The sequence below is a fragment of the Tupaia chinensis genome, unplaced genomic scaffold (assembly GCF_000334495.1).
Source record: "Tupaia chinensis unplaced genomic scaffold, TupChi_1.0 Scaffold000248_1, whole genome shotgun sequence".
Lineage (NCBI taxonomy): Eukaryota > Metazoa > Chordata > Mammalia > Scandentia > Tupaiidae > Tupaia > Tupaia belangeri.
This window is the reverse complement of record NW_006159726.1, coordinates 4,190,913-4,210,588: the sequence shown is the minus strand read 5'-3', so window position 1 is coordinate 4,210,588 and position 19,676 is coordinate 4,190,913. Positions and strand designations below refer to the sequence as shown.

The 19,676-nt window shown below is 38.9% G+C and overlaps 1 protein-coding gene across 11 annotated transcripts in view; it reads right to left on the bottom strand.

The window, feature by feature from the left end:
- CASK (calcium/calmodulin dependent serine protein kinase) overlaps window positions 1–19,676 on the bottom strand; it is a 465,298-nt gene that overhangs the window by 267,001 nt on the left and 178,621 nt on the right. For all 11 annotated transcript variants that reach the window (XM_027772014.1, XM_027772015.1, XM_027772020.1 and 8 more), the window contains exon 3: window positions 12,311–12,416. In XM_027772014.1, coding sequence (XP_027627815.1) covers window positions 12,311–12,416 — 106 coding nt within the window. The remainder of the gene's footprint in view (window positions 1–12,310; window positions 12,417–19,676) is intronic.

Here is a 19,676-nt window from a genome sequence, read left to right as displayed (position 1 = left end):
CCATTCTCCTCTCGGGATCTTGGGCACGCACGCACACGCACCCGGCGTGAGTTTAAGCCACCAGGTCCGGGACTTGAACCGCGGTCGACTACATGGGAGTCCAGCGACATAGCTATTATGCCAATTGCTGATCCCACAACTTATGTTTTCATACATACAATATAATTTAAATAAACTAAAACGATAGCTCACGTGTCAATAGAAGCATTATATTAAATCAATATGTTCTATAGTACTTGTACTGTTTGTATCATTCAAGAGAACAACTGATGGCATCAGTATCAGAATTTGATGAGTTAGGCATACTGCAATTTCTGGGATACACACTAAGATAACAGAAAAGAGTTCTTAAGCTTCCAAGTTAACAAAGGAGAATGTAATGACATCGAATATTCAATAGACCCCCAAAAAATCAAGAAGAAAAGAAACATGCAATCAGTGGCACAGACAGAAAGCACATAAAAAGACCACAGATTTAATTCAGAATATACCAAAATATAACTAAATGTAAGTGGACTAAGTAAGAAACAAAGATTGAGAAACTGGAATAAAAAGGAACCTAAACTATATACCTTAAAAAAGAGATATATCTAAAAAACTCAAGGATACAAAAAGGTTAAAATTTAAAGGATAGAGGGCCAATCCCACAGCCTCGTGGTTAAGGGAGCTGGATCCTACGTGGCTGACTGCAGTTGAATCCTATCCCTGGCTACTTTAAAACGTGCTGGACATTTGTGAATGCATGCCCCAAATCTCAAGAGGATGAGGAAATGGAAGAGAAGGGACTGTGGAATATACCCAACAGGGGGTGCTTTCTCCCTGTCTCTTTCTGGTGAGCACACGTGCCCTCTGGTTTTATTAAAAAAAAAATGGTGGTGCAGTACTGGTGCAACTAGACCCATATCCTGGAACCTTCCTGAGTACAGTGTGCATGTATCTGTGATCCAGGCTGGCCGAGACTAGGGGTAGACTGCAACATGAAGACCCTGATGGGAGTGCCTAGGTGCCCTTATGTCCTCCCACCACTTGGAAGAAACAAGCAAACTTAAGAACAAACACATTTTTTTTTAAATGGGGGAAAAATAAACAGAAAATGAAACCCAATACAGAAAGATGGAAATAAAGAGTAGAAGTTATTGAAATAGAACAAAACACAATAAAAAGGATTCACAAAGCTAAAAATTATCATCGAAAAGGCTAATAAATCTGGTAAATATCTGGCAAGGCAGAGAAAGAAAAGGTACAAATTACCAGTATCAGGAATGAAAAAAGAGACATGACTACAGACCCTACAGGGATACAAACAACTTTATGTAAAACTGTTCAAAATTTAAACAAAATGCACTCATTCCTAGAGAAATACAATTTACTAAAAGTGACACAGAAATGAAAGGAAACCTGAATATTCCTAATAAATATTTAAGGAACTGAGCTGCCAGAAGCAAAAGCACTTATTTCAAGAAAGTCTGGCCTGGGTGAGTTCTATAAATCATATAAAGGGAACAAAAAAACAGAAACTACTCTCCATTTTATAAGGCTAGTGTAATCTAAGTATGAAATCCTGAGATGGACAGTACAAGAAAATTATACTACAATCTTTCCATAAATATAGATGTAAAAAGCCTAAACCAAATCCCTTGATATATAAGGAGGATTATGAAGATTATACAGCATGACCAAGTTTGGTTAATCCAAGAACCAATGCAATTCATTATATTAACAGATCAAAGGATAGTATCATATGATCATTTCAATATATGTAGGAAAAAAGCATTTGATAAAAGTTATCATTCATTTGTGCTTAGCAAACTCTAAGATCAAAAATGAGCAAATGTAACTGCTATTGTCATTGTTCTAGATGTTACCCATTGCAGTAAAGACAAAGAAAAGAAACAAAATGTAAAAGAATTGTAAAGGAACAAACCAAATCCTCATGATATGCAGATGATATGACCATGTGTTCAGAAAATACAAACAATTCTCCAGATTAACTATTGAAATTAATAAGACCCAATGAAAAGAAAGGAATACAGAATTAGTACAGGAGGGAAAGAAAGAGTAATAGACTGATCTACCCTTAAAATCAAAGACCTTAGAATAAACCTTTATTTTATCTTTTTCCTAAGAATTATTTTATTTATTTATTATTAGTATTTTTAATATTTCGAGAGAGAGAGAAAGTGAGAAAGTAAGCCTCCAGGTCCAGGACTCGAACCACCATCTGCCATGTGGGAGTCCAGCACCCTTAACCACCACGCCACCTGCCGGCCCCCTAAACCTAACAAAACAGAAATTTAACATAATGTTGTTGTTATCTGATATAAATGTTAGATAAAAGAATAAACCTAGCATAGATACCACCTCTATAGAGCACAGTATAAAACTTCATTGTAAGAAATTAAAGAGCTAAATAAATAAGACACAATGCTCACAAGTTAGTAGACTCAATGCTGTAAACATGTCAATTATTCTCAAATTGCTATAAAGACTTGACATAATAATTCAAATAAAAATCTCAATTTTTTGAGAGGGTGGAAACTGACAACCTCATTTTGAAATGTATATGAAGAGTGCAGAGACAAGTATACTCCTTAAAACATGCCTGGAAAAGAACAAGGTGGAAGGACCAGTTCTGCAAGTTACCAGAACTTATAAAGCTAGCAAATGAGACAACATGCCCTTGGCACAATGCCAGAAAAATAGGCCCAATGGATCAGAAGTAAGCCTGGAAATAAGCACAAATAAATGGATGTTTGATTTACGGCAAAAATGGTACTGCAGAACTGTCTTTTCAGTAATTATGCTAGGACTACTGAATATCTATATGAAAGAAAGAAAATGGAACCATTACCTCACAGCATACCTCAGATTAATTTTGGATGGGTAATAAAATATAGGAGAACATCTTCATGATCTTGGGGCAGGCAAATATTTCTTAAACAAGACACAAAAATGCAAACAATAAGAGAAAGACTGGTAAGTTAGACTAGTATATTAAAATGATGAACTTCTTTATATCAATAGTTGCTATTAAAAGAATGAAAAGACAGGACACTAAGTAGCAATTAGGGAAGAGTAATCAGGAAAAAACACAATGAGATTCTACTACATACCAATTGGTCAAAAAACGAGAAACTCTGAAAATGTCAAGTACAAGGAAGGGTACGCAGCACAGGTAATTAATCATGAGACTAACAAGCTGAAAGAAGTTAAGTCCTAGGAAAATCATAACTTGGATGACCTTAGAGTATTATACCAATGGTGAAGGGTCAGCTTTCACACCTAAGTTAAAAAGTATTAACAGCCTGATATTCTCTATGAAAACTGAAATACAAATTCTAAAACCTATCAGTTCCACTCCTGAGTCTATGCCCTGTTACGAAAGTGTACTTAGGTGCACTAAGGTACATGTAAAGTTCTATACAACAGCACTGTTTAAAATAGTCAAATGCGGAAACCAAATGCCCATTAAGATGAACAGTGAAAGCTTATTCATTGCAATCCTACCTAGCAATGAAATGAAGGAACAGCTGCACAAAGCAACTTGGATGAATCTCACAGACAACAGAAAGGGTATATATAGTATGATTCTATTTAAATAAAGATTTAAAAAACCAGACAGCACTAAGTTTTAGTATTTGGGGATGCCTATTTGGATGGTATGGATATAAAAACACTGAAGTGAAGTCCACATTAGAGTTATTTCTGACAGAAGAAAAGGGCTGTGATCACAAAGGAGGATTTAGGGGCTGTGGAGATGCTGGTTGTTTATTTCTTGATTTGGGTTTTAGTTTTAAGGTTGTTAACTTAATAATTCCTCAAACTGCATATTTATTGATAAAGGTATGTACTTTTCTGAATGTGATGCAGTGTATTAGAAAGGTTAAATGTGGGGCCAGCAGATGGCATAGCAGTTATATTGCTAGACTCCCACATGGCCAACCGCAGTTCAAATCCCAGACCCAGTGGCTTCAAACTCACACCAGGGATGTGTGCCTTCGTGCATACCCAAGATCCCAGGAGGAGAATGAAGAAGGGGCTGTGGTGTGGCCATCCCCCCCTGGAGGGTGATTTTCTTATTTTCCCTCTCACTGTCTCTGTCTCTCTCTTTCTCTTTAGCAAGCACACATGCTCTAAGGCAAAAACCTCTTTAAAAAAAAGAGGTTAAAATGTACATGTGATATATGTGTTTGTATGTATTCATATGCTTTTACCCAGTAATTCTATTCCCAGAAACTTATTGTGAGGAAACAAAGGGGTGTGAACAAGTAATTTTATATAAGAACATTAATTGTAAGATTATTTATAATAGGGAAAAGCAACAACAACAAAACAACATAAATGTTCAAGTACAGGAAAATTATTCCTAGTTACAGTTATAAGTTAAAAACCAAAAACTTGAATCCTGTAATTACCTTCAAGACAATTATATTTTGTTTGCAGATTCAGAAGTTTATCAAATCAATACCCTTCTTTTATTCATCCCTATTTTAATTTGCACAGAAGAGTTAACATAGCAGACTCAAACTATCTCGTGAGTCTTGAAAGGATCTCTCTTCCAGGGTTGGGAACAAGCATCTGGGAACTTGGATTTCAGGAGGGCTCCCACCTTCTTAACTGAAAAGAGTACTTGCTTCTAATCTGTTTGTGTAAACAATATGATGTATGCTGAACACCTGCTTTCTTTCTGAGACTCTGGAATCTGGGTACAAGCCCTTGCTGAGTCTCTAACAGTTTCTCTGGTTGGCAACATTTCACCTGTGTTCTCACAACTCATTCATTGCTGGGAGAGGACCCTTGGAGGCTTGTGCTTGCTTCCCCCTGGACTTTGATCCATGTACTTTTCCCTTCTTCTCTTAAATCCATTAGCTCTAACAAACTATATTACTTTGTAAGACTATATGCTCGTCCTTCAAGTCTTCTTCATCATCCAACCTGGGGGTGGTCTTGGGGACCACCTTAAAATCGAAATCAGCATAAACATTTTGATGCAAAGAATCAAAGGACTCTAATTTGCTGAATGAATAAATAGCAACATATATCACCACACATAAAAAGAAAAAAATTAAAATAGATAACATTAGTTCTAAAAAGAAATGCACATCTTTCAAATAAACCAAAGTGCTACTGTCCAGATTTTTATTGCTTGATATGAGACAAACATTTTGCTTTAAGTGGCAAGTTTGCTGATAAACAACAGTCAGCTCCACTTTAACAGTATAAACGAATTCCACAAACACTCCCTTCACCAAGCGTAAATACCAGAGCAATAAAAATAAATAAAATAGAAACAATAAAGACCTTTCAGTCTATTAGCTCCTTTGTGAGCTTAAAAAATACAAACTGCTAATATTATTTTAAAAGATACAAACTATTGTGTTCATGTCAGATGTGTTTTAAATCCACATTTAATTACTTTAAAAGTCTCCCCATGGTGTATGTAATCATTCTGTAATAAGGTAATTAAAATTCCTTGGCCAGCCAATTTAGGATTTACAGCTTAACTCAAGTACCAGACACTACTGAAGACAAATCCGGATGTGTTACTTAGAAATAAACATTTAATTTGGGGCGGGGGTGATTAAATTTGGCCCTGTCTTCAAAACTGAACCTGTATTTTACAATACATTGCAGCAAATTGCCGCAGACGGGTTCAAATTTAAGTGCAATCTCAAAGCATTGGATTTAGTGCAAACCCATTCAGATGTCTAACAAACTACTGTGTGTGCTGGGCAAATGACAATGTAATCTCTAAGTATTATAGTATTACCTCTACTGCTTTAAAGGTCAATTGTCTCTTGACCTGCCCCATCAGGACGCACAACTGTTGAAACTAAATGTCTAGGGGTGGTTGGGGCCTGGGTATGCATGCTTATTTAACAAGCTCCATGTAGGGTTTTCTAATCTAAATTTTGAAATCTACTCCTTTAATCTTTTCTAGCTCTAAAATTCTGCTTCTATGAATCTCTGTATTTAAGAATTCTTTAAACATATAAGCCATGTGTAATCAAGTGGTTACCAACTAGTTCTAAAGATTTTCCAACATATAAGGAACATGATTGAGCCAAAAGATTTCATGACTTCAGTTTAGAGAAAAGGAGTGTTGGTTATACAGTCTGGCAAACATAGACATGGACACCAAGTTAAGAAACTCACCACCAAAACAATAAAGAGCTCTCTTACAATTTATTTATTTTTATTTGTTGTTATTATTATTTTTTAATTTGACCAGAGACAGAGAGAGAGAAAGGGAAAGTGAGAAAGCAAGTCACCAGGTCCAGGACTTGAACTGTGGTTGACCATGTGGGAGTCTAGCACCTTAACCACTGCACTACCTGCCGGCCCCATAAAGAGGTATTTATTTTTTAAAGAATTATTTTATTTAACTATCTTCCTATCTTCTTTCCTTCCTTCCTTCCTTCCTACCTTCCAATATCTCCAGAGAAGGACAGAGTGAGGGAGAGAGAGAGAGAGAACAAGTGAGAAAGCAAGCCGCCACAGTTGGCACGCTTAACCACCACGACACCTGCTGGCCCATAAAGAGCTGTTTCTAAGCAGTCAAAAAGCAGCAAAGTTAACTGACTTAACTTCTAATTTCATTTTTTCTCTTTCCTTGTACATTGTGCTAGCGTCACATTAGAAAACTGTACAAAAGATGCAGATAATATATCATCTGAGCCATAAGCATCCAAGCACCAGTAGCAATTACATCTATTGCCAGAAAAACATGGAACTAATTCTGGTGTAACTACCTTGCAGCTACAAATGCAATCTCTCGCTTAGCCAGTAGGTGGAGGCACACACAAATGTATTAGTTTTGCTTTTTGAGCCACGTAACCTCAAATTTTACAGTAATCTAGGTTTTTGGTTGGCTGGTTGGTTTGAAACCCAGGATATGAAGGAAGACATAAAAAATTAGGTAAGGAAAATTATTAAAATGACTTTAAAAATAAAACAATGATATAAAAGAAAAGTTTTATATATCTATTTTGTTTCTGGTCCTTTTTAGAAAGAACTATTTAAACTATGAATTTATAATCTACTTCCAGATCCTAGAGCTTACCAAACAATTCTAAATTTAGAAGTATGTCACTTAAAATTCAAAACTTAGAAATATGTCACTTAAAGTTCAGGGGCCAGGTGGTGGTGTGATAATTATACGACTAGATCCACATGGGAAGGTCCCTGGCTTGTTTCTTGGGCCTCCTGCCATATGCTCAGTTCATGTGCAGGAGTGCCCATGATCTGGGCTGACAGCAGCTGGGGGTGGACAGCTATGTGAGGACCCTGTTGGGGCTGCCTGATTCTCTCTTTATCTTTCTCTCTTCATGAAGAGAAAAAATAAACTTAAATTTTTTTTTCATGTTAAATAAGGAAAAATTGAACATCAACTCAGTATGATGTGATATTCAACATTATTTTGCTAGGTATGGTAGTAATATTATGGTCATTCTTTAAACAGCCCTTACCTGTTAGAACTACAAACAGGAGTATTAATAGGTGAAAAGATACTGCTTTAGAAATCTCCAGGAGCAGGGGGAGGGAACAAGTACAAAGGACAGATAGAATGATAACTGTTCAAGCTTGGTGACTCTATGCTGGGGCTCGTTTTACTATTTTGTTTCCATTTGAAGTTTTCAACAATAAAAGATTTAAAAAATGAAAAAAGATCTTGTGATCTGTGTTAATGATGGGATCATGCCACTGGTAAATACTGGGTCATCGGGAAAGTCATGACTCATTTTTGCTTAGAAAAACATAGAAAAATAATGTCATGACTTTCCAGACAACCCAATATTTAACTTTTCAATGAGGTCTCTTCTCAATATATAGCCAATGATGAATTATCTCAACCACAATTGAATCACACAAACTAGGTTTATAAAATACTGTATGCAGGGCCAGCAGGTGGCATGGTGGTAAAGGTGCTGGATTCCCACTTCTACATAGCCGATTGCGCCCTATAGCACAAACCTCTTAAAAAAAAAAAAAAAAGAAGCTGTGGAACAGATCTTGGAGGCCCCCTGTAATTCAACATTAAAGCTTTTTCAGTCTTCTTGGATGGCTCCAGTCACAGCTTGAGATTTTCTAGTGAGGAACTGTGTATCTGGGAGACAGCACACCTCAGTCGGAGCAAGTCTCACCATAAAAAAGGCTTTCCTTCCTTAGAGGTGAAGTCTGACACTTGTTTCTAGTTAGGTTCATACCACTACACTGAATAAGCATGTGAACTTCTTACATGTGATGATCTTTCAAATAAGTGAAGACAATATGTTTTACTTATGGGCTTCTGTTCTGGGGACTCTTATAGCAGAAAATGCTCACAGATAATGAAAACCTCCCAGTCTTTTTGAGAACTTTCCCATGCCAAAGGTTTTCATCCTAGGATTTAGGTATCTTTGGGTTTACCCAAAGTCCTTGGAAGGGACACAAACACAGACTAGGATTTTTTGCTATAGGATGCGTGTGCTCACCAGAAAGACATAGAGAGACAGAGAGACAGAAAGCGAGAAATCACCCCCTACAGGGGATGGCTAAGCTGCAATTCCTTCTCCTCCATTCTGCTCTCGGGATCTTGGGCATGCATGCACACGCGCCCAGTGTGAGTTTAAGTCACCATGTCCGGGACTTGAACTGCAGTTGGCTACATGGAAGTCCAGCAACATAGCCATTATGCCAACTGCTGGTCCCATGCTGGTTTCTTTTTAAATCTCTACATCTACAATTGCCCATCTGAAAAGATGAAACACTCCCCCAACCCCAAAAGCCTGCCTAGCTTCAAAGAGATCACTGGGGAACGCACAGCCCAAGGGAGAGAGTTTGAGAAAGAAAGAGAGGTGCCACCTTGCTTCATGCGGGCAATATATTCAAGGCAAAGCCTGTCTATGTTAAAATTCAAAATCAACGGGAAGATGATTATTATAGGGATGCCTGGTAATGCTTTAATTTTATGTAGAAAATAAAGCCAGGTCTCTTCCTGATACAAAGTAAATCTGATCTGGCTGAGTGCTTTGTCAATGAGGACTAGCTCTGCCATGCAGGTCACACAGCAGACATTTTACATGAAATGGATGAGATAAATGTGCAGCTCTATGGTTATGAAGAAAATATATTTATAATATTCAAGACCTGAAAATTATATTCTCATAATAAATGTTTCTATATGTCAACTTTAAAATGTGTATGAGGAGGGCCAGCAGATGGTGTAGAGATTAAGGCAGCTGGATCCCACATGGCCAGCTGGGCAGTTTGAGTCTTGGACCCAGTGGCTTGAAAACATGCCATGTGTGTGTGAGTGTGTATACAAAATCCTGGGAGAAGGGACTGTGGTGTGGCCATCCCCCTGGCGGGGATTTCCCACTTTTTCCCTTACTCTATTTCTCTCTGGTGAGCACACAAGTCCTATAGCCAACAAACAAAAAAAAATTGTGAGGGGTACAAAAGTTTGTTAAAATTCTTCTTACAGTTTGACAACAAAAAAGATTTTGAAGACTGTGACTCTACGACAGCCTTCAGGCTCATTCCCCACTCTGGTTATCCCCTTCTAGAAACAATCCAGCGTACTACTTACTATGAACACTCCAGGGAGAAAGAATACTGTACAATCCAGAGGGAGCATGGCTTTGTTCTCAATACTATATACTTCTCATTAATGTGGCCTAACATTCCACTCAGGGCTTTTTAAGCTCTTGTAAACAACTAACTAAAACATTTACATTTTTTACAGAGGTAGTCACAACTAAATTTTGCACTGATCTCGCACATCTATGAAGGGCCTTCAAAAAGTTCATGGAAAAAGAATTAAAATAAAAGTGTATTCTGGTGCAAAACATTTTGAAAATCACATTTTTTTTTTTAATAAAACACATTTTCCATGAACTTTTTGAAGCTCCTGTGTGTCTCTGAATGAAGGACTTTATGTTAACTGGTTAACTTTCACCTTCTTTGTATCAGTGCCTTTGCTACCAATTTGTAAAATATTTAAAATTTTTTGAAGTAGATAGCTAATGTGATGTTAGGTAGCACTCTGTGAGGACATCTTGTAAAATGCCTCACAGTGATTTCTCCCTCACGGTGTTTAGACCCAGGTGTAATTCCCTCCCTTGTGTATAGGCTGGATCTACTGACTTGTTTATAACAGAATGTGGCAGAAGTGATGATGTGTAATCTTGGAGATTAGGTTACAAGGCTGTCACCTTTGTCTGTTTCCCATTCTCCCTCCTGCCCTCTTGCTTGCTTACTCTGATGAAGCCAGCTGGTATGTTGTGAGCTGCTTTGTGGAGACGCCCACATGACAAGGAACCAAGGGAGGCCTCAGGCCAACAGCTTGTAAGGAATTAAGGCTCTCAGTCCAATAGCCTGAGAGGAAAGACTGCCAGTGACCATGTGAGTGAGCTTGGAAGCAGATCCGCCCCCACAGTGGAGCCTTAAAGTGACTTCAGCCCTGGCCAATACCTTGATTACCACCTGTGAGAGAACAGAGCCAGAGAACCTGGCTAAGCCAGGCCTGCATTCTGGACACACGGAGACTAGGGATAACAAATGTGTGTTGTCTTAAGTCACTAAGGTTTGGGGTACATTGCTATGAGGCAACAGATGATGACTATACCTTCCAACCTTGGTATCTTTTGAATATTTAGCAAGTATATCTTCCTTTTTTTCCCCATAATCAAAATCACTGCTATGGTTTAAATATGTTCTACCAAAATTCACGCGTTGAGATTTGGTGGTGACAGGATTAAGAGAGTAAAAACCTAATGGTGTTAAGAGGTGGGGCCTCTAGGGGGAGATTAGGATCCAGGTGGGGTCCTCATGATAGAATGGATATTTGTGGGTTTATAAGGAGACACAGTGATGTGCATACTTGCTCTGTCCTGTCAAGTGATGACCCCTCCACCACATGATACGTCAGCAAGAAGACCATTAGATGGGGCCCCTGGACCTTGGACCTCCAAAGCCGTGAGCTGAATAAACTTCTGTTCTTACAAATCACCCAGTTAAAGGTATTCAGTTATTAAGCAACAGATAACAGACTAGACTTAGTCACTGATTACAGGTTTTTTTTTTTTTTGGAGAAGTTTTTGCTATAGGGCGTGTGCACTCACCAGATAGAGAGAGAGAGACAGAGAGACAGAAAGCAAGAAATCGCCCCCAGGGGGGATGGCCACGCCGCAATCCCTTCTCCTCCATTCTCCTCTCGGGATCTTGGGCACGCACGCACATGCACCCAGCGTGAGTTTTAAGCCACTGGGTCCAGGACGCGAACCGCGGTCAACTACGTGGGAGTCCAGCGATATAGCCAGTACGCTAACTGCTGGTCCCCTGATTACAGTTTTGAACCGAATAGCACTCCAGAGAAAACCCTGCAGGATGCTGTCCTATAAAGCTTTTTACAATCTGTTTGGACCCAATCATCCAACCAGCTATGGACTACCCAGTTGTACTAGCTTTAGCTTACTTTTCTCCACTTTACAGGCAAAACTTCTGTAAGAAACATGTTCAAGGGGCTTACTGAAACCAAGATACACTATTATCTATAGAATGTCCCTCCTATGTCAATATAGTGAACCTATCAAAACAGGAAGTTAAGTCTATTATTACTTGTTTTTAGTAAAACAACTGGTCTTAAATTTCACCTTCTGGGGCCAGCAAGTGACGTGGTGGTTAAGGGCACTGGACTTCCACATTGCCGACTATGGTTTGAGTTTCAGACCTGGAGGCTTGTTTACTCACTTTCTCTCTCTCTCTCTCTCTCTCTCGCTCACTCGCTCTGTCCCTCTCTGGTCAATTTAAATCATAATAAATAAAGTTAAAATAAAAAATAATTCTTATATTTCACCTTCTTTATATCATCTCCTTTGCAACAAATTTGTAAAATATTTAAAATTTTTGAAGTAGATGGCCAATGTGATGTTAAGTAGCCCTCTGTGGAGACATCTTGTAAAATGCCTCTTCCTCTGGTAAGTCAGAGAGGCTTACTACGTGGAAGCCTTCCATCTCATGCCACTCATACCTCTTTACTAAAACTCCCATCATCAGAATTTTCTGTTTTGGGGCCTCCTATCCCTTTGACCTCTCTTTCCTGTTAGAGCCTCTTCTATGAGGTGTGCTGACAATGTGAAGGTAACTGAAGCTTTCACTTCCTCTGCCATTGAGAACCTTAAGATAAGATCATCTTGTTTTCTTGTGACTTTCGATCTAAGTAGATAAGATCATAACTTTTGTTAAGTTTTAAGAGAAAAGTGTTAACATTATCCAAAACCAACACTGCTTAAAACTTTATCCCTTAAGAAATAAAATGTACACTCACAATTCAAAAACCATGTAAAGCATTCCATCTGAGCTATATGTCTCCAATAACTCTACAATGTGTGGATGTTTCAGCATATGACAGATACTGGCTTCTCGCTTTAGATCTGCAAAACAAACATAGAACATACTTCATTAGGTAGAAACAAAAGACAATTAGAGTGAATGATGAATGAATGGATGTGATCTATGGTAACATGAAGACTTCTCTAACTAAGGAGATGAAATCCCCCATTTAAACTAAGCTTAACTTTTACCCTAACATCTTTGACAAATATAACTTTTTATACTCTTTTGCCAGCCTAAATCTATAGATATATGCTCTTATTAAATTTATACTCCTTAGTACAAATAAATATTTTCTCTAAAAGTAAAAAAATAAATAAAAGTAAATGCACAAATACTTTCCCCAAACTTTTTTTTTTTTTGACAGAGGGTGCATGTGCTCAATGGACAGAGACAGAGAGAAGGGGAGGTATTGAGAAACTACTCCTCCCCACCCGCCAAGAAGGGCATGGTAACATCGCAAGCACTCCTCCTCTCGCTTTTCCTTTCAGGATTTTGGCACCATACATTCAGTGTATTTCTCAAGCTGCTGAGTCCAGACTTGAACCACACAGTCAGATATATTGGATTCAGCTGCCTTCACCACCACAAATAGGATGCCCCCCGCCCTCCCACCAAACTCTTGTAATGAAGTTTAAGCCTTTAAATTTATAACTCTCTCTCTCTTTTTTTTTTTTTTGAGAGGTTTTTTGCTATAGGGTGTGTGCACTCGCCAGAAAGACAGAGAGAGACAGAAAGCAAGAAATCACCCCCCCTGGGGGGATGGCCACATTGCAATCCCTTTTCCTCCATTCTCCTCTCGGGATCTTGGGCACGCACACACACGTGCCTGGCGTGAGTTTAAGCCACCGGGTCTGGGACTCAAGCCGCGGTCGACTACATGGGAGTCCAGCGACATAGCCATTACGCTAACTGGTAGTCCCTATAAACTCTTTCTTGACCTGCTAATAACTAACTAAATTTACTATTTTAAATTTTACCTCCTTTTCTTAGTTTTCCCTAAATCAGCTAAGACTGTGTTGTCCATTCTGTAGCCTAAAATATTCATAAATATCAGGAAAGTTATATGAACTAGGATACAAAAAAAATTAGTATGATTTAAACAGAAGAGGCACTGCTCCTAGAGTCAAAGCTAGAAATTTTTTTCTATTCTCTATAAAATGTTTTGGATATTTTAGGACTCTACCAAACTCACAATGTTTTATGAAGAACAAAAATCAGACGATGTAGATGAGACTACCGTCAGTTCTATAATACGATTTATAAAGCAAAAGAGTTAATATCATCACCACCACCACACTAAAAACATTTAGGCATGGGCATCACTTTCTATGACTACATGCAATGAGATAACAAGAGTCTAGTGTTGGGGCTATAACCTGTTTGATGAATCAATCTGATGTTACATTTATATATTTGAAAGCAGAAGGGAGACAGGTGAAAACTCAAGGCTGAGGATTCACTGTACAAAGCAAAACTGATAACATCATCTCCTTTCTGATTTACTTATTCAATATTTATTTAAGATTTAATTTTGCCATAGAGCATGTGTGCTTGCTGGAGAGAGACAGAGAGAGGGAGAGTGAGATATCACCTCCCTGGGGGGATGGCCACAGTGCACCTGGCATGATTTTCAAACTGCCAGATCCAAGACTCGAACCACAGTTGGCCATGTGGGAGTCCTGAGCCTTCACTATACCACCTGCTAGTCCCTCCTTTCTGGTTTATTAATTCGGCTTAGTCTTGTCAACAAGAGCAATGGCTACAGATGGAACCTTAGAAGACTTAACTTACATAAGGGTAGAATGAGGAAAAGGAGTCAGTAAATTATCAATAGATAAAAGAGAAGCCACCAGAAAAGGAAGATCAATATTAAGAAAGTCAAAGGAATAGAGAGAATTAAGGTGTGAATAGTCAGAGAAGGCTGAATGCTGAGAAAAAGTCTTAAGATTTGGTCCCCCAAATTAAGAGCATTTTGGACTATCTCAGGTTCCGTGGAGAGGTTAAGGTCAAAGTCAGTGTGTGTGAGCCAACTATATAATGAATTATATTATGCTGAGGCCAGCAGGGTTGTGACGCTGGACTCCTACATGGCCATGTGGTTCGAGTCGAGGATCCAGTGGCTTGAAATTCACGCCAGGAGCATGTGCATGCATGCCTAAAATCTTGAGAGGAAAATGGAGGAGAAGAGATTGCAGCATGGCAATCCTCCCTTGGGGGGGTGATTTCTCACTGTCTCTCTCTGTGTCTCTAGCGAGTGCCCACATTCTATTGAAAAAAATCTCTTAAAAATTTTATCAAGCCTCTCACTAGATTAAGTATTTAATACAGTCATTGTCATTTAACATCTCAACCACCCTGTGAGGTAGGTACTTTACAGACGAGGAAACCAAGGCTTGGAAACCCATACTAGATCACACAGCTAAATTTTGAGCCCTGGAATGCCTAACTCCAAAGTCAACAGTCCTTCCACTATACCATGCCAGGCTTGGACATGATCATATTCAAAAATTCTGACAGTAGGAATGGTCCAGAATGGTCAGAGGTTTTAATTGTCTGTCTGTTTTTGTTGTTATTTTAAAGTTAACACTTGGTGTGTTTATGAGTAGCAGTGATGAAAAAGCCCATAGGATCTGGAGTCACCAAACTCGTTGCTAGTCCTACCTTAATTCCTGCCACTTGCGAACCTATTGATGACTCCTACAAATCTTACAGCTAATGGAATGGGGATGGTGATAGGTACCTGCAAAATCTACTAATCAGTTTTCAAGGGTCATCGCAAGATTCAAACGAGAAGCCAGACTTGAGAGAACCCTGTGGAGTGCAGTATTGTGGGGCTAGGAGCTAAGGGGGTTCATTGTGCACTGCAGAGGAAGAGAAGAGAGGCACAGGAAAGGTGCCTCCATCTCCCAAAGTAGTTGGGAAGGCCCTGCAGGAAAGGAGAGTGTGGAACGGCTGTGGGGTTCGTGCCAGGAAGGCTTTTAAGAAGTGCACTGAGACCCAGGCTGAGCCTCACAGCATCAATCAGATGCCTGGACAGTTTTCTCTCTTCAAGAATTTTCTGTTTTCTGGTTCTATAAAAAGTTTAGGAGTTTTATTACTCATTTTTATGTTCATCTCTAGCTTCTCATTTAGACTGTGTTGTCCATTCTGTAGCCTAAAATATTCATAAATATCAGGAAAGTTATATGAACTAGGATACAAAAAAAATTAGTATGATTTAACCAGAAGAGGGCACTGCTCCTAGAGTCAAAGCTAGAAATTTTTTTCTATTCTCTATAAAATGTTTTGGATACTTTAGGACTCTACCAAACTCACAATGTTTTATGAAGAACAAAAATCAGACGATGTAGATGAGACTACCGTCAGTTCTATAATACGATTTATAAAGCAAAAGAGTTAATATCATCACCACCACCACACTAAAAACATTTAGGCATGGGCATCACTTTCTATGACTACATGCAATGAGATAACAAGAGTCTAGTGTTGGGGCTATAACCTGTTTGATGAATCAATCTGATGTTACATTTATATATTTGAAAGCAGAAGGGAGACAGGTGAAAACTCAAGGCTGAGGATTCACTGTACAAAGCAAAACTGATAACATCATCTCCTTTCTGATTTACTTATTCAATATTTATTTAAGATTTAATTTTGCCATAGAGCATGTGTGCTTGCTGGAGCCTTCACTATACCACCTGCTAGTCCCTCCTTTCTGGTTTATTAATTCGGCTTAGTCTTGTCAACAAGAGCAATGGCTACAGATGGAACCTTAGAAGACTTAACTTACATAAGGGTAGAATGAGGAAAAGGAGTCAGTAAATTATCAATAGATAAAAGAGAAGCCACCAGAAAAGGAAGATCAATATTAAGAAAGTCAAAGGAATAGAGAGAATTAAGGTGTGAATAGTCAGAGAAGGCTGAATGCTGAGAAAAAGTCTTAAGATTTGGTCCCCCAAATTAAGAGCATTTTGGACTATCTCAGGTTCCGTGGAGAGGTTAAGGTCAAAGTCAGTGTGTGTGATCCAACTATATAATGAATTAAAATTTATTATGCTGAAGCCAGCAGGGTTGTGACGCTGGACTCCTACATGGCCATGTGGTTCGAGTACCAGATCCAGTGGCTTGAAATTCACGCCAGGAGCATGTGCATGCATGCCTAAAATCTTGAGAGGAAAATGGAGGAGAAGAGATTGCAGCATGGCAATCCTCCCTTGGGGGGGTGATTTCTCACTGTCTCTCTCTGTGTCTCTAGCGAGTGCCCACATTCTATTGAAAAAAATCTCTTAAAAATTTTATCAAGCCTCTCACTAGATTAAGTATTTAATACAGTCATTGTCATTTAACATCTCAACCACCCTGTGAGGTAGGTACTTTACAGACGAGGAAACCAAGGCTTGGAAACCCATACTAGATCACACAGCTAAATTTTGAGCCCTGGAATGCCTAACTCCAAAGTCAACAGTCCTTCCACTATACCATGCCAGGCTTGGACATGATCATATTCAAAAATTCTGACAGTAGGAATGGTCCAGAATGGTCAGAGGTTTTAATTGTCTGTCTGTTTTTGTTGTTATTTTAAAGTTAACACTTGGTGTGTTTATGAGTAGCAGTGATGAAAAAGCCCATAGGATCTGGAGTCACCAAACTCGTTGCTAGTCCTACCTTAATTCCTGCCACTTGCGAACCTATTGATGACTCCTACAAATCTTACAGCTAATGGAATGGGGATGGTGATAGGTACCTGCAAAATCTACTAATCAGTTTTCAAGGGTCATCGCAAGATTCAAACGAGAAGCCAGACTTGAGAGAACCCTGTGGAGTGCAGTATTGTGGGGCTAGGAGCTAAGGGGGTTCATTGTGCACTGCAGAGGAAGAGAAGAGAGGCACAGGAAAGGTGCCTCCATCTCCCAAAGTAGTTGGGAAGGCCCTGCAGGAAAGGAGAGTGTGGAACGGCTGTGGGGTTCGTGCCAGGAAGGCTTTTAAGAAGTGCACTGAGACCCAGGCTGAGCCTCACAGCATCAATCAGATGCCTGGACAGTTTTCTCTCTTCAAGAATTTTCTGTTTTCTGGTTCTATAAAAAGTTTAGGAGTTTTATTACTCATTTTTATGTTCATCTCTAGCTTCTCATTTTATTAGAAGTCATTTTCTTGTACTTTGTTTTCACCTTAGTCTTTTCTTTCCATACCTCTGTTCTGATGAAAGGCTGATTTTAACTCAATGATTTGACACAGGAGTCATGAAGTAAACAGATTTACTGTTTGCCACAATGAAAATGGATTTTTTTCCTCCTTTTGGTTCATTTTTTTTTGCTGCTTTTGTGTGCCTATGGTGTGTTTCATTCCGCACACGCACCATTTCCCACATGACGCCTTTGTTATACTGAAAGCTTGTATGTAGAGATGGATGCTCTAAAGACGCCTCCATTTGAGCCACACATTTCTGCTTGGCAAACAGCTGAACAAGACCTTGATCTAGTCTCACGTTATGTACTCACCCTCAAAATACAGGCCAAAAAGCTGGAGACCCTGCCTTCAAAGATTAAAGCAATTTAAATGTCACCTGATCTGACATTCTAGGGATTAAAATCAGAACTCCGACTGGACTGCACAAAACTAATAACAATATATTTGAGGGGCTAGCAACTGGTGTGGTGATTAAGGCGCTGGATCCTATATGGCCAACTTTGCTGTTAAACTCTTGGACCCTGCAGCTTAAAAAACATGCCCTGTGTGACCGAATTCCCTAGAAGAATGGAGGAAAAGGGAATGAAGTGTGGCTATGCTGAGTGGTGATTTTTCATTTTCCCCTCTCTTTCTGTCTTTCTCTGGTACCTTATGGTGAAAAATCTAAATATTGTGTGTTTATGTATGTGTGTATCTGAAATGCTAAGGGCAATGAATAACATGAAAGGTGGCTTACATTCAGGACATTTATTCTGTTTTCCAGAATTCAAGTATCAGTTAAATATCCCAAATAGAAAAAACACAACCTAAAAACCACAAATGTATTACACATGCATCCTAACTATAGAGCATGTGAATTGAAGATACAAAGAGACTTTAAAAAGTTCATGGAAAATGGAATTAAAGTAAAGGTTATTTTGGTGCAAAACTATTTTGAAATCCACATATACTTTTCCTCCCTCCTCCCAATTTTGACCAGAGGGCATGTGTATTTGTCAGAAATAGAGAAACAGAGAGAGATTGAGACAAGTGGGAAAGCACTCCTTATGGAGGATGGTCATGCTGCAGTTCTTTTTCCATTTATTTCTCCTTTCGAGATTTTGAGCATATACAGTGCCCTGTGTGTTTTTCAGGCCTCTGGGTCAGGAACCTGAAACACACAGTTAGCAACATGGGATCCAGTTGCCTTAACCATCATGCCATGGGTTGGTCCATAATACACATTTTCCATAAACTTTTAAAAGCAATCCCTCATATATGTATTAAGTGTAATTAAATCCATGATGGCATACCAAATTGAAAATACTATTTATCTGCAAATCAACTCAAAGACAGAATAAGATAGAATTTGAAAGTAGGTAAGAGGAGCCAGCAGGTGGCGTGGTGGTTGAGGTGCTAGACTCTCCTACATGGCTGACTGTGGTTTGAATCCTGGACCTGGCAGCTTGCTTTCCCTCTCTGTCTCTCTCTGATCGTGTTAAAGATAAATGGATGAATAAATAAAATTAAATAATTCTTTTAAGAAAGAAAGTAGGTGACAATACTATGACTAAAAGTTGTGATTATCTGATTGTTTTTAGCTATCAGCATAGCACATACCTATGAGTGATGTGACCCAGAGTTATCACCCCTCTTCTGAAGTGCTGCTTTGTATATTACAGCCTAGTAACTGCTAACTCACTCCATTCTCCCTTATGCTGTCTTATTTTGTAATCTGTCAGGGTCTGTCTACATTAAAAAAAACCATTTCTTTATATATGTGTGTGTGTGTGTGTGTGTGTGTGTGTGTGTATATATATATATATATATATATATAGAGAGAGAGAGAGAGAGAGAGAGACAGACAGACAGACAGAGACAGACACACACACACGGGGAACCCCAACAGAGTCCTCATGCCATAATCTACCCCCAGTCTCAGTCTGTTAACATGATGGGCAGTCCAGCTCATACAGGAGATCTTAGAATTTGAACCCAGGACATCTTCCCATGTGGCTACAGCATTGCAGAGACTTGCATTACCACTGCACCACTATGGCTGACCCTAAAATTTATTTTTTTTTTTTTTGAGAGATTTTCGCTATAGGGGGCGTGCGCTCGCACCACCGAGG